This window comes from Eretmochelys imbricata, chromosome 27 (genome assembly GCF_965152235.1).
Source record: "Eretmochelys imbricata isolate rEreImb1 chromosome 27, rEreImb1.hap1, whole genome shotgun sequence".
In the NCBI taxonomy this organism is placed as follows: Eukaryota; Metazoa; Chordata; order Testudines; family Cheloniidae; genus Eretmochelys; species Eretmochelys imbricata.
In genome coordinates this window covers 6,594,991-6,609,735 of record NC_135598.1, presented here as the reverse complement: position 1 = coordinate 6,609,735, position 14,745 = coordinate 6,594,991, and the positions used below count along the sequence as shown (strand labels likewise).

The window sequence follows — 14,745 nt, the reverse complement described above, 5'->3', positions numbered from 1 at the left end:
AGTAATTTTCGCATGAATTTCCCCCCATTTCTCTCTACCCAGTCTATGTTTCTTTTTCTTTATAATTAACCTAGTCTACTATTAAAGTGAAGACTATTTATACTGCCCCTCCCAAGGGTCTGCCACTTTTCTGGGTGTTGTAACAGATGGCTGCATAATACAAAGTGATTAATATGGAGGAACTTCTGCAGAGATTTGGCATTAGGACAGGTGATGGTTAGCATAGGTTTCACAGTATTTTAATTTCTTTTAGTACAGTGTCCAAGATGCAGAACGAAGAGTTTGATAGGCACAATACAAAGCCTTACTGATGTAATAGTTCATACTGATGTGAGCAGTTCCATTCACTCCAATGTAAGGGGTTGCAGGCTTAGAACATATAGGAAATAAAATGAATAAATATAGTCAAACAAACAACCCCCCACCAACATAATACAATGTACTATTTATGTCACTATGCGGCTATCAGACCTGTGTGTGGTTTCCCTTCTCCTAACAGAAATATTAATACCCAGTACTGCTATCCCAAAAAAATCATGGTAGGATCCAAAGACCATAAGACGAGCTTAAAACTTATGAAATTAAAAGAAAAAAGTGGTATTTTTTTTATTTCCCGTATGGTTTCTGCGCATTTAGGATGTGCTTTTCTCACTTTTTCAAACACTTTCATCCACAACTGTAAAGCCAAAAAAAGGTGTTCTTGATTTTTTTAAATGAAAGCTGAAATTCTCACTTAGTCACAGGCCTCCAGGTGATGCAGACAAATATAATAGCTGAGCTAACTTCTGCTCTCATTACCACAGTTGTAAATCCAGATTTGCTTCAGCAGAGTGACTGGCTTTATAGTGGTGTAAAAGCTGAATTTGGCCCCTGGAGAATAACTTCAACAGAATGACCTCAAGTATTCTGATGGGAAAAATATTCTCACTGTTTATGTCAGCGTTCTTAGAATATTAAGTCATTGAAAATACCTAGGTAAACGGAATGTTTATAGGAGAGAACCATGGCTTCCAGCTTTGCATTCTCTTTCCCATTTCTTTCTTCTTTAATCATCTTTTATCTTCCCATGCCCCTTCCTTTCCTCTTCCTTTCCCTCCCCTGTTTCCTTCTCCCTTCCCTTCTCCTATTAATTGTAAGCAGGATTCACCTTCAGAGAATTAATACAGCCCACCATAGTACCATCAGGGACCAGTAGCTGCAGTGAATACAGCAGTGATTGCATTTTAAATTGAGAGACAATTTCAAAGGTGAGGAGCTGTCAAAGTTAAAATGTTATTTGTAATAACTATGAGAATATGAAGTTTATTTACAGTTAGCAAGTATGTCCTTATTTCTGATAAATTCACCTTTTTCTCATGAAAATAAATCCCTGTATCCTCTTTATAGTTCTTAAAAATCATCACTAATTTGTGTGGGACTACTAATGTTTGTAAAAGGCCTTGAACATCTCTTTTTAATTCCTGAAAATATATGGCATGGGCAACATTAGTTTAAATTCCTCCACTTTGTCCTCCCAACATACTTCAGCCTTGATCTGTAGGAATGAAAAGATAGGTCCATTCTCTGTAGCTCCATTACAGCTTCTCTACACAGAGGACTTCTCAACATAGAGAGTTCTTCCTGAATAACTACTTCTGATTGACTCCACATGTGCATTCTTATTCTGGATTAATTCCACAGATTAGAGTTAATTCAGAATAAGGTATTCATATTCCAAAACAAAAGCATCCACATATGGATTTAATCAGAAATAGCTGCTCTGCTTTAAATTCCTACCCTAATTTCTTCTGGATTAAATTTTGTGTATAGATGAGCCCTAAATGCTTGGTTTCTTTTCTGAGATTGCCAACAGAGAACCAGTTAGTGACATACATTATGATAGTTCTTGTTTAGGTCCTAGCAGACAGACAGAGACATTCAATTTCATTTTGCATGGGCCACTTTACAGTTTATCAATTATACAGTGTGAAACAATGTATATATGCACATTATGAGGTTTTCATGACATCATGGAATCTTGAGAGTGAAAGTTACATAGATTGTTATATCTTAGATGTTCTCACAGACTGCCTGTGTTTATTGTATGTGATGGACCACTCAAAATGTTAACAAGAATACATTATACCTGTCACAGAACAAGATTTACAGGTATATAATTTATTGTCTGGACTCCACACATTCTTTGCTTGCCTTATTTGATGACATCTGTCAACTCTTCTGAAAAAAGAAGCATTACTTTTAATTAACTTCATATATATCTCCAAAACCTTTTGGTGCTGTTAGCATGTCTATCTGACTTTTTCAAACATCAAATAATTGACTGTTTTTCATCTTCTTAGCTGAACCTGGCTAAGGCCAGTGTTATTTTTCTTTTCTCTTGACAGATGCTAAATGAGTTAGACAGCAAGACAGCAGCTTCACAGGGCCTGCTGCCTGACCCACAGTTGTTAGGATTCTTGATGTCCTGGATCATTTCTGAACTGAGTATTTGAACTTAATTTCATTTCTATTTTCAGGACATCCATTTTCTATTTGAGGAACCTTGTTTGCCTTTGTCATTTCCTCAGGCTTCTGTGATTGTTTAAGAAAACTTTTGTCATACATAACTTTCTGCAAGAGATGACTGTATCTTGCTTAATAGGCTATGAGCTTTTCTGTTGCTATCACTGTTTTCTCACTAATTCTCCATCAATGTACCTCAGATAATTTTTGCTGATGTCTTGAATGCAGCTCTCTGTACAGGGTGATCAGCATACATGCCCTCCAGAAATTTGTACACTGCTCATTTAGACCAAGTCAGTATGACCTTCTCTTACATTACTGCATTTTTATTATTATTTTAGATTTTGTTTGAAGTAGTTTATGTTTCTGGATAAATTTGGGAGATAGCATCGTCCAATGGGTAGGAAACTAGACTAGAAATCAGGAGACCTTTTTTGTAGCCATGGCTCTGTAACTGACTTGCTGTGTGACTTTGGGCAAGGCACTTTACCTCTTTGTGCCTCTGTTTCTCTCCTATTGTAGAGTTTAAGCAAGCGCTTTGATACAGGGACTGTATCGCATTAGGTGTCTGAATAGCAACTAGCATAATGGAGTTCCAGTATGAACTGAGACTGCTAGGCATTGCTGTAGTAATAATTTTTCTCTCTGCTTTGAGACCATCCTGGAAACCATCAGGTGTGATTATTCAACTTGTTTTAAATCTAAATTAATATGTATTCTCTCCTGCGTGGTTAACAAATGTTAGAGATTAATAAAGCTTCTTTCAGCAGGACTGGGACCAACAGCAATTTTCAGTTCTAGACCTGTGTTTTCAGGGACTCTTTTTCAGAAACTTTAGGCTTTTGGGATGATATTTTTCATACTTGGATTCTGGCTGAAGGTGATTTTTTTTGAGTGAAAATGGTGCAGTAGTGACATACAACACTGGGAGACCTTGTAAGATGCAAACACATCGCGGAGGGGCTCCTAAGCACTTTGGTATAGATTACATCTTTATGGTACAGTCTTAAATAGGGTGTGAGGTGCAGCACAGCTAAGATGACCATATTTTTAAAATAAAAAGAGGGATGCTTTTGTGGTAGCAATTTTTAGAGGCCTCAAAGTGGTATTCATACAGGTAATGCAGTTTCATACTCATGGTATAATGATATGAAACCATATGTACTAGAATTTTATATCTATATGAAACCACACAGAATTGCCAAACAATTTCTGTATGTTTCTGGGAACCACAGGAAGAAGGTACACGGAGGACAGAAGGGGTATCAGGTACACATCCTCTCCCTTCTCAACATTCCCAGAGGGGTCCAAGCAGTGGCTTTGCTCTTCTGACTAGGCTGGATCATCGAACCATTGTATTCATATTGTAGTTAGTTGCCTAACATGTTATGATAAGCTTTGGCCTTGAATAATGGTTGCCATAAAATGCATGCTCACTACATGATGAGGGTAAAGCAGCACCACACATCAGTTTACATTGTTCAAAGCATATTGCTATATCAAACACTTCAGCACAAATCCAGGGTTTAACAAGAACGTTGGGGGGGTGGGGGGGGGTAGGAAAAAACAAGGGGAAATAGGCTACCTTGCAGAATGACTAAGCCGCTCCCAGTCTCTATCCCTCCCCAGACATTCTTGTTAAACCCTGGATTTGTGCTGGAAATGGCCCACCTTGATTATCATACACAATGTAAGGAGAGTGGTCACTTTGGATAAGCTATTACCAGCAGGAGAGTGAGTTTGTGTGTGTGTGGGAAAAGGGGGGGGGTGAGAAAACCTGGATTTGTGCTGGAAACGGCCCACCTTGATTATCATACACATTGTAAAGAGAGTGGTCACTTTAGATAAGCTATTACCAGCAGGAGAGTGGGGTGGGAGGAGGTATTTTTTCATGCTTTTTGTGTGTATATAATAAGATCTTCTACACTTTCCACAGTATGCATCCGATGAAGTGAGCTGTAGCTCACGAAAGCTTATGCTCAAATAAATTGGTTAGTCTCTAAGGTGCCACAAGTACTTCTTTTCTTTTTGCGAATACAGACTAACACGGCTGTTACTCTGAAACCTGTCATAATTTTCATGTATCTGTTAGGATGAATGTGAAGCAATATCAATGGGCTACATTTGAAAAATTTCCCCAAGGCAACCCACTTTACTGACGAATATTATCACTGTTGCTGTAAATGTTGAGAAAGAGGGTGCTGGCAATTCTGCTGCTGTTGGTTTTAAGTACTTAAGTATATGCTTAAACATTTTGCTGAGTAGGATGGGCTTAAGTGCATGTTTAAAGTTAAGCCTGTGCTTAAGTGCTTTGCTACATAAGGATGTTAATTTTTTTCTTAAATATTAATGCAGTATATCCTCTCACAACTTACTTTTTGAGTACACAATGAATTTTCTGAGGATTTGCAAGTAAATCTGTTATTTAGTTTGAATTAAATATCTGTATTATACACCCTTCTTAGTATTTTCCCATCAGTTTGTTATAGAATATAATTTATGACAAGTATCATGGCATATAATTGATATTACATCAGTTGCTTTCAACAGAGAATAAATTGTACAACTTGTATTTGCAAAATAAGTCACCTATGTGGAAGCCAACAGAAAAGGTGCTTAAAAATGGCTTCTCCTTTCTCAACATATATGTTCCAATTGTATCTTCAAGTCATATCTGCATATACTGGCTACATTCTCAAGAAGGTGCACACTATAACATTTATGGGTAAGACTGTGAACCCCTTATTCATAATGGTGGGTAGTTACACAAATAGTGCCATTGTATTAATTGGCAGTATTTGCATGCACAACTGCTCGTCAATGTGAATAAGGGGGTCATAATTTGTTTATATGAGAGTAATGTTAATTTTGTAGCAGAAAAGATATTTCCCTTATAGGTTTTGAGAATAAGCATTCCTTGAAGCCTTTGGGCCAAATTGTGCTGTGTAACATCTGTGTACCTCCATCGACTTCAATTATGTAACTGAGAATTTGCCTTAAGTGCCATAGGATAAACTTTATAGATACATTCAAACAAAGACTCCATGGGAAAAATATTTAGTTACTATCATAATTATTTATTTGTATTGTGGTAGCACCTAAGAGCCCCAATTATGAACCAGGGCCTATTTGTGGTAAGCACTGTACAAATATATGACAAAAAGGCTATCCCTGCCCTAAAAAGCATACAATTTAAGTTGAGCAATATTTCAGCTGAGAGACTCTCAGTGGACTTACAGTCCCATGCAACTTTTAGAATGTTTTTCCAGTGTGCGTACTCTATAACATGACATAACTGAATTAAGGTTGAAAATGACATAAGTAGGTCGGTATACAGAACACATCTCAAATGTTCTAAAGGTTAAAAACTTCTGCTCAAAACTGGTGGTTTTGTGAGCTACCACACTTCCAATAATGCATGGCTTTGCCTTTGAGATGCAAAAGATATAGGTTCAGATCTTCTGGACTGGCTGAGTTGCACTTCAAGTAAGCCTAGGATGGTGGGAGCAACAGTTCCTTTAATACACCCTGTGCTCCCTAATCCTGGTTTGATGAGATTCCTAAATTGGCAGTCCCTGGCCCCAGGCCACAGTAGAGCAACCTCACGACCATTCTAGTAGCAGGGGATCTACAGAGTTTAGTGGCACTGTGACTATATCCTATTTTTCCCAGCCATGATACCCACCCCAAGGGCCAGGAGGAGGGGGCCACAGTAACCACTGTTACAGACCTACACCATCTGGGGATTCCAGCTTCATAGTGGGAATCCTCGGGCAGCAGGATCCATTGGCTCTGTGGCCATTCCATGCTGGCAGACCAGGGTAAAGTAGTAAAGTGTTCTGAGTTCAAGGGAGTTGGCTGTGGGATCAGACTAATTGGTCTGACCACTTTGCAATCACACTGCAAAACCCTCCTCTTTGACAAAAGCATTTCCACAGTAACTAGCAGGATGATGATTAAAAAAACCCCAAAGGAGCCTCTTTAACTAGTGAGGGGAGAGGAGCAGAAATCTTTGTGAAATCCATTAAGTACCTCACCCTGCAAATTTAATTAACTTGGGAAATGCTTTGATTCTGTGGTGATGGGCGTTATAGAAAATCCTAAAATAGATGAGTGCATGTGTGTGGGGAGTGGGACATACACACACAGAGTCTGATGAGCTGCTGCACAGTTTATTAGTTGTTTACATTTACCAGGATTACTGAGGCACCAGGTCAGGTAATTATTCCGATCAGTGTTAGGCTTAGACATTCAATAGGTGTGAGTTCGGAACAATTGGAGATGAGATTGTCTTGTCCAGGTGCACTGTAGCTAGAATTAAGACACAAGTTATTCAGAAGGAAAAATCTTTCTCTTATTCCAGACAAAGAATGTGTTTTGTTCCTTAGGCTTGCCTGAGAAGACAGGAGCAGAATAGAGAACAGACTGAGAAGAAACGAGAGCAACATGCCAGGCAAGAACAGCGACAGAAAACCCTATCTTCCATCTATGCTACACGCAATTATGAAAGACCATGGGTATCAGGCATACCAGTTACCAGACAGGTACTTAAACTATAGGTCACAGAGGGTTTGATAATTTAAAAGATAAAGTCAAGTGGAACAGAATATTGTTACAGGGTAATGGTCTCCTGCTGCTGGATAACATTCCAGGGAGAAAGGGAAGCAGTTAATAAGAAATGGTTGGTGAGGAACAGCCAAAATATTTACTTTTACATTGAGCCTCTGTGTGTTGCATTCCAGTGACTTTATTTTTTCTATCAAATTATGGACATACATATAATCATTTTTTTAAGAGGGATGCTGGGCAAGGTAAGTAACATTTACTCACTGTTCCATTACAGAATAACTACATATTTTTTAAAAATGTGATAGTGAATTTAATGGCAGTATTCAGGAGATTTTCAGTTAACTGAATGTTAAATTCTTCCATCAGATCCATGCCTGTGGAATCTTTCCATACTTCAGACAGTGAGTCAGATCCTTGGTCCTGATAAAGCAGCTTTGTGTAAATATAGCAGCACAAAGGAGCTTTAAAGCTGGCCTAATGGGCCAGCTAGGTATTGCCTTAGTGCAGGATATCTCCAGCACCTACAGTGGCCCCTTAGAGTAGCCCTGAGGCTACTTTTAACTGGGGTCAGAATTGGACCCCACCAACCTCAGGGAACTGAGGAGAGCAACTGTGGTATAAATCTGCCTTTACTACCCTTTAGGAGCCTGTGATGTGCGCTGTTCACCCCAACTGAAGGACCACTGTTTCTGTTATCTCTGCAGTACAGGCTTGGAACTAACTGATCACCAGAGTGGGAGTGGCTTTGATCTGTCTTGAGCATGTTGTTTCTAGCATGACATACCTAAAAGCTAAAATCCTAATATTAGTTTAAATTGTGCTGTTTGAGTGAAAAAAGTATGACAGTCTACAACTGGAATAACAGTATACTGCAGCCACCTCAAATGTGGAACCAGAGACTCAGCAGATGAATGGTTACCAGGGACAGGTACTCTCACTAGGGAAAGAACAAATACTTTATGTGGATTCAATTTTTTCACAAATATATTCACATTTTAAGTACTGAAATATACAGACCTATTAGACAACATATATATATTTTGACTTGTGTTTCAACTGTTTGGCTTGTACACAAATATATTCAGTAATTGCCATGGGTGACTGTGAAGCTGAAGGATGCCCAACCCCCAGGCAGGTAAAGAGGAGCTGTTGAAGGGCCAGGGAGCTGCAGATAGATGCCTTGCCAGGGATGGAGTATGGATTTGCCAATTCTTGTTTCAAAAACTTTATATATTATTAATCTTTTAAAATATATCAACATGGAATAGAGATTAAAAAACATAGGTACACAGGAACTGACAAACTGGATCTGACCCAAGGCCCAAGTTTAGTATCTGTCTCTGACAGTGGTTAGTCCTAGCTGCTTCGGAGGAAGGTGCAAGAAAATCTGCAGTTTGGCAAATATGAGATATGTGCTCCCAGGGAAGTTTCCTCCAGCTCTGAAGCACGATGGTTTATATCCTTTCTAAAATTATTGTTTTGGTTTATTTTAACATTTACTGTTATGTGACATTAAAAAAAAAAACAGCTGTACTATGCGGTCTCATTATAAACACTGTACAACTGCATACAGGATTTGGCAAAGCACGACATAGCTTTTTCAAAGTTTATTGGATGCAGAGCTCCTGATAACAATTCCCCAGACTTTGCTGTCTCTCAGACTATAACTCTCTAAGCTGGGATAAGTAAATTTGTCATGTGAACACCAGGTCCCTTTCACTCACAGTCATAGTCATGGGATCCCTCTGAGACCATGGGGCTAGTATATGTCTCCAGGTTATGTCCTGCTTGAACCTTACCTGCCTGTGCTTACTGTTGGTAGTGGCCCAGCAGACACTCTCAGAGCTCAATTAATCTCTTCAATACCCAGCAGGGCTCTCTTTGCAGCTCCATGACAGAATGGTGATAGAGCCAGGTCAATAGTGCCTGTACAGGGAGGTTTTCAAAAGCATTACACAGGTCTTTGGAGCCCTGAACAAGCTTTATTTGACTGTAAGTCAAAGAGAAAACCTCAAAGTTTTTCACCAAACTGAGAGATCCAGTGCCTTTCCTTCCATTTTATTCCTGGCAGAGACAAATGAAAAGATCACATCAGAATGGGCCACAGTGATAATAGTTGCTTCTGACTGTGATGATGCTGTGGTTCTTGAACTTAAACCAAATACAGACACCACCTGTGGTGGTGCTGTCTCAAGTCAGAGGCTTTTTCTGATGCAGGGGCAAGTAGTCCTCCCAAACTCCAACTTGCTATGTCTAGCAGCCTGGAAGTTGAGAAGGAGGAATTGACCTCCCTGAGATACTCACAAAAAAAGTCTATGAAATGCTCCTGTCTTCCAGGAAGAAGTCAACAAACTCAGCGCATAGAAAATATGGGCAAAAATCTTATTGGTGTTATATATATATACATGAGATCAATCAGCAAAAAATTAACTCCATGTTGAAGTTTTTGCAGTTCAGCTTGCCTACAGGTAGTAGATCAAACACTCACAAAAAACATGTTTCAGCCATCTCAAGCTGCAAAAGACCTTGGTTGATTACTGGACCACAACACATATCTCAATTCCTAAGGGTGGCATCATCATTCACAGATTCCCCTCGTGGATCCCTAATGTAAGCACTGACAACCCCTCCTTTTAAGCCATTGAGGTCATAGAATCATAAGGTTAGAAGGCACTTCAAGGGTCATCTAGTTGAACCCCCTGCCAAGATGCAGGACTTATTGTGTCTAAATCATCCAATACAGATGGCTCTCCAGACTCCTTTTAAAAACCTCCAGTGAAGAAGCTTCCACAGCCTCCCGAGGCAGGCTGTTCCATTGTCCTACTGTTCTTACGGTTTCCCTGACATTTAATCTAAATCTGCTATGCTATAGTTTGAACCCACTGCCTCTTGTCCTTCCCTCTGTGGCAGAAGAGAACAACTTTTCTCCATCTTTTTTGTGGCAGATTTTCAGTTGTCTGAAGACCGCTATCATATCCCTCCTTAATCTCCTCTTTTCCAAACTAAACATACCCATTTCCTTCAGCCTTTGCTCATATGGCTTGCATTCCATCCCTTTGATCATCTTTGTTGCTTGCCTCTGGATCCTTTCCCGTTTCTCTACATCCTTTCTATACATTGGTGACCATAACTGGACACAGTACTCCAGCTGAGGCCTAACTAGCGCCGAGTAGAGCAGTATTATCACCTCCCCTGACTTGCATGCTATGCCTCTGTTAATGAAACCTAAAACTGCATTTGCTTTTTTTTTTGCAATAGCATCGCATTGCTGACTCATGTGTAGGCTGTAATCCACCACAACTCCCAGATCCTTCTCAGCAGTGCTGCTGCCAAGCCAGTTTTCCCTCATTCTGTATTTGTGCATTTGGTTTTCGTCTTTGTTGAATTTCATTTTGTTGTCTATAGCCCAGTTCTCCAATTTATCAAGATCCCTCTGAATTTTAGCTCTACCTTCCAAAGTATTGGCAACCCCTCCTAGCTTTGTGTCATCTGCAAACTTGATCAGTATGATTTTTGTACCTATATCGAGGTCATTAATAAAGATATTAAACAACACTGGACCCAGAACAGATCCCTGTGGAACCCACTTGAGACCTCCCTCCAATCCAACATCATTCCATTAATAGTTATTCTTTGTTTGTGTTTGTTTAACTAATTATGTATTCACTTAATGGTAGTTCTGTCGAGCTTGCATTTCTTCAGTTTACTTATCAAAATGTCATGTGGGACAGTGTCAAAACCCTTGGTGACGTCCAGGTATATTATGTCCATCGCATTCCCCCATCCACAAAATCAGTTATCCTGTCAAAGAAGGAAATCAAGCTGGTTTGGCATGATTTGTTCTTGGTAAAGCTATGCTGCCTGCAAGTGATTATCCCTTCATCCTCCAGGTATTCGCAGATTGAATGTTTTATACATTGGTGTAGTAGCTTCCCAGGTATCAAGGTCAGGCTGACCGGTCTATAGTTTCCCGGCTCCTCCTTTTCCCCCTTTTTAAAGATGGGTACTATGTTAGCCCTTCTCCAGTCTTCTGGGACCTCTTCTATCATCCCTGAGTTTGTAAATATTATTGCCAGTGGCTCCGAGATTTCTTCAGCTAATTCCTTCAGTACTCTTTGGTAAATAGCATCCAGCCCCGCTAATTTGAATTCATTCAAATTGGTCAGAAGATCTCTGTCATGTTCTTTACTTATCCCAATCCGCATCCCTTCCCTTTTATTGTCTATAGCAACTTCAGTAACAGTCATCCGCTCACATATTATTTTTTGTGAGCAGACTGAAGCAAAGTAGGCATTGAGCCCCTCTGCCTCCCTATCATGTTCTGTTACCAGCTCACCTTCTCCATTGAGTAGCAGACCCACGCCATTCTTGATTTTTCTTTTTTGTCTGACCTCCTCCTTTTTTCCCATACCTATCCTTTCAGCACAATGATGGTACTCATTGATGGTACTCCGATCATGGTACTCAGTGATGGTACTCCAATCATGGGAGTTGTCCCACAAAGTCTCTGTGATGCCAATTAAGTCAATTTTCTTCATATAGCATGACTTCCAGTTCATACTGCTTGTTCCCCAGATATTTTGCAGAATGCCCTGTTGCTTTTCTTTTTGCCTTTTTACTGCAGTTGTGATTTCTAGACCCTTCTCCAGAAATTAGCCTCCCTCCCTTGTCTGCGTTACTTGAACCTAGATGCACGTTTGCTGGATTTTTGTCACTCTCCCCCAGAGGAGCTAGTTTAAAGCTCTCCTTATCAGGTTAGCCAGATGATGTCCAGAGATGCTCTTCCTGGTATTTGATAGATGGAGCCCCTCCCAGCACAGTAATCCTCTTTCCTGGAACATCAGCTCATTGTCGAAGAAGCCAAAATCCTCTTGCCGACTCCACCTGCATAGCCACGCATTTACTTCCACAATTCGATGGTCCATGCTCGGGCCTTCTCCTTCAACAAGGAGGATGGACGAGAACACCACTTGTGCCCCAAACTCTTTTATCCTTCTTCCCAGAGTCACATAGTCTTCAGAGATCTGCTCAAGGTCATTCTTTGCAGTATCATAGAATCATAGAATATCAGGGTTGAAAGGGACCTCTGGAGGTCATCTAGTCCAACCCCCTACTCAAAGCAGGATCAATCCCCAACTAAATCATCCCAGCCAGGGCTTTGTCAAGCTGGGCCTTAAAAAATTCAAAGGAAGGAGATTCCACCACCTCCCTAGGTAACGCATTCCAGTGCTTCATCACCCTCCGAGTGAAAAAGTTTTTCCTAATATCCAACCTAAACCTCCCCCACTGCAACTTGAGACCATTATTCCTCGTTCTGTCATCTGCTACCACTGAGAACAGTCTAGAGCCATCCTCTTTGGAACCCCCTTTGAGGTAGTTGAAAGCAGCTATCAAATCCCCCCTCATGCTTCTCTTCTGAAGACTAAACATCCCCAGTTCCCTCAGCCTCTCCTCATAACTCATGTGTTCCAGTCCCCTAATCATTTTTGTTGCCCTCCGCTGGACGCTTTCCAATTTTTCCACATCCTTCTTGTAGTGTGGGGCCCAAAACTGGACACAGTACTCTAGATGAGGCCTCACCAATGTCGAATAGAGGGGAACGATCACGTCCCTCGATCTGCTGGCAATCCCCTACTTATACATCCCAAAATGCCATTGGCCTTCTTGGCAACAAGGACACACTGTTGACTCATATCCAGCTTCTCGTCCACTGTAACCCCAAGGTCCTTTTCTGCAGAACTGCTGCCTAGCCATTCGGTCCCTAGTCTGTAGCGGTGCATTGGATTCTTCCATCCTAAGCGCAGGACTCTGCACTTGTCCTTGTTGAACCTCATCAGATTTCTTTTGGCCCAATCCTCCAATTTGTCTAGGTCCCTCTGTATCCTATCCCTACCCTCCAGCGTATCTACCTCTCCTCTCAGTTTAGCGTCATCTGCAAACTTGCTGAGGGTGCAATCCACACCATCCTCCAGATCATTTATGTAGATATTGAACAAAACCGGCCCCAGGACCGACCCCTGGGGCACTCCACTTGATACCGGCTGCCAACTAGACATGGAGCCATTGATCACTACCCGTTGAGCCTGACAATCTATCCACCTTATAGTCCATTCATCCAGCCCATACTACTTTAACTTGCTGGCAAGAATACTGTGGGAGACCGTGTCAAAAGCTTTGCTAAAGTCAAGGAACAACACGTCCACTGCTTTCCCTTCATCCACAGAACCAGTTATCTCGTCATAGAAGGCAATTAGATTAGTCAGGCATGACTTTCCCTTGGTGAATCCATGCTGACTGTCCCTGATCACTTTCCTCTCCTCTAAGTGCTTCAGAATTGATTCCTTGAAGACCTGCTCCATGATTTTTCCGGGGACTGAGGTGAGGCTGACTGGCCTGTAGTTCCCAGGATCCTCCTTCTTCCCTTTTTTAAAGATGGGCACTACATTAGCCTTTTTCCAGTCATCTGGGACCTCCCCCGATTGCCATGAGTTTTCAAAGATAATGGCCAATGGCTCTGCAATCACAGCCGCCAGTTCCTTTAGCACTCTCGGATGCAACTCGTCTGGCCCCATGGACTTGTGCTCGTCCAGCCTTTCTAAATAGTCCCGAACCACTTCTTTCTCCACAGAGGGCTGGTCACCTTCTCCCCATGCTGTGCTGCCCAATGCAGTAGTCTAGGAGCTGGCCTTGTTCGTGAAGACAGAGGCAAAAAAAGCATTGAGTACATTAGCTTTTTCCACATCCTCTGTCATTAGATTGCCTCCCTCATTCAGTAGGGGGCCCACACTTTCCTTGACTTTCTTCTTATTGCTAACATACCTGAAGAAACCCTTCTTGTTACTCTTAACATCTCTTGCTAGCTGCAACTCCAGTTGTGATTTGGCCTTCCTGATTTCACTCCTGCAAGCCTGAGCAATATTTTTATCCTTTTCCCTGGTCATTTGTCCAATCTACCTCTTCTTGTAAGCTTCTTTTTTGTATTTAAGAGCAGCAAGGAATTCACGGTTAAGCCAAGCTGGTCGCCTGCCATATTTACTATTTTTTCTACACATCGGGATAGTTTGTCCCTGTAACCTCAATAAGGATTCTTTAAAATACAGCCAGCTCTCCTGGACTCCTTTCCCCCTCATGTTATTCTCCCAGGGTCTTGCCCATCAGTTCCCTGAGGGAGTCAAAGTCTGCTTTTCTGAAGTCCAGGGTCTGTATTCTGCTGCTCTCCTTTCTTCCTTGTGTTAGGATCCTGAACTCGACCATTTCATGGTCACTGCCTCCCAGATTCCCATCCACTTTAGCTTCCCCTACTAATTCTTCCCGGTTTGTGAGCAGCAGGTCAAGAAGAGCTCTGCCCCTAGTTGGTTCCTCAGCACTTGCACCAGGAAATTGTCCCCTACATTTTCAAAAAACTTCCTGGATTGCCTGTGCACCGCTGTATTGCTCTCCCAGCAGATATCAGGGTGATTGAAGTCTCCCATGAGAACCAGGGCCTGCGATCTAGTAACTTCTGCGAGTTGCCAGAAGAAAGCCTCGTCCACCTCATCCCCCTGGTCTGGTGGTCTATAGTAGACTCCCACCACGACATCACCCTTGTTGCTCACACTTCTAAACTTAATCCAGAGACTCTCAGGTTTTTCTGCAGTTTCATACTTGAGCTCTGAGCAGTCAGACTGCTCTCTT

The 14,745-nt window shown here is 41.3% G+C and overlaps 1 protein-coding gene across 1 annotated transcript in view; it reads left to right on the top strand.

The window, feature by feature from the left end:
* MARCHF10 (membrane associated ring-CH-type finger 10) overlaps window positions 1-14,745 on the top strand; it is a 162,842-nt gene that overhangs the window by 73,901 nt on the left and 74,196 nt on the right. Inside the window, exon 2 of the mRNA XM_077806002.1 lies at window positions 6,891-7,046. Within this exon, the coding sequence (XP_077662128.1) occupies window positions 6,891-7,046 (156 nt within the window). The remainder of the gene's footprint in view (window positions 1-6,890; window positions 7,047-14,745) is intronic.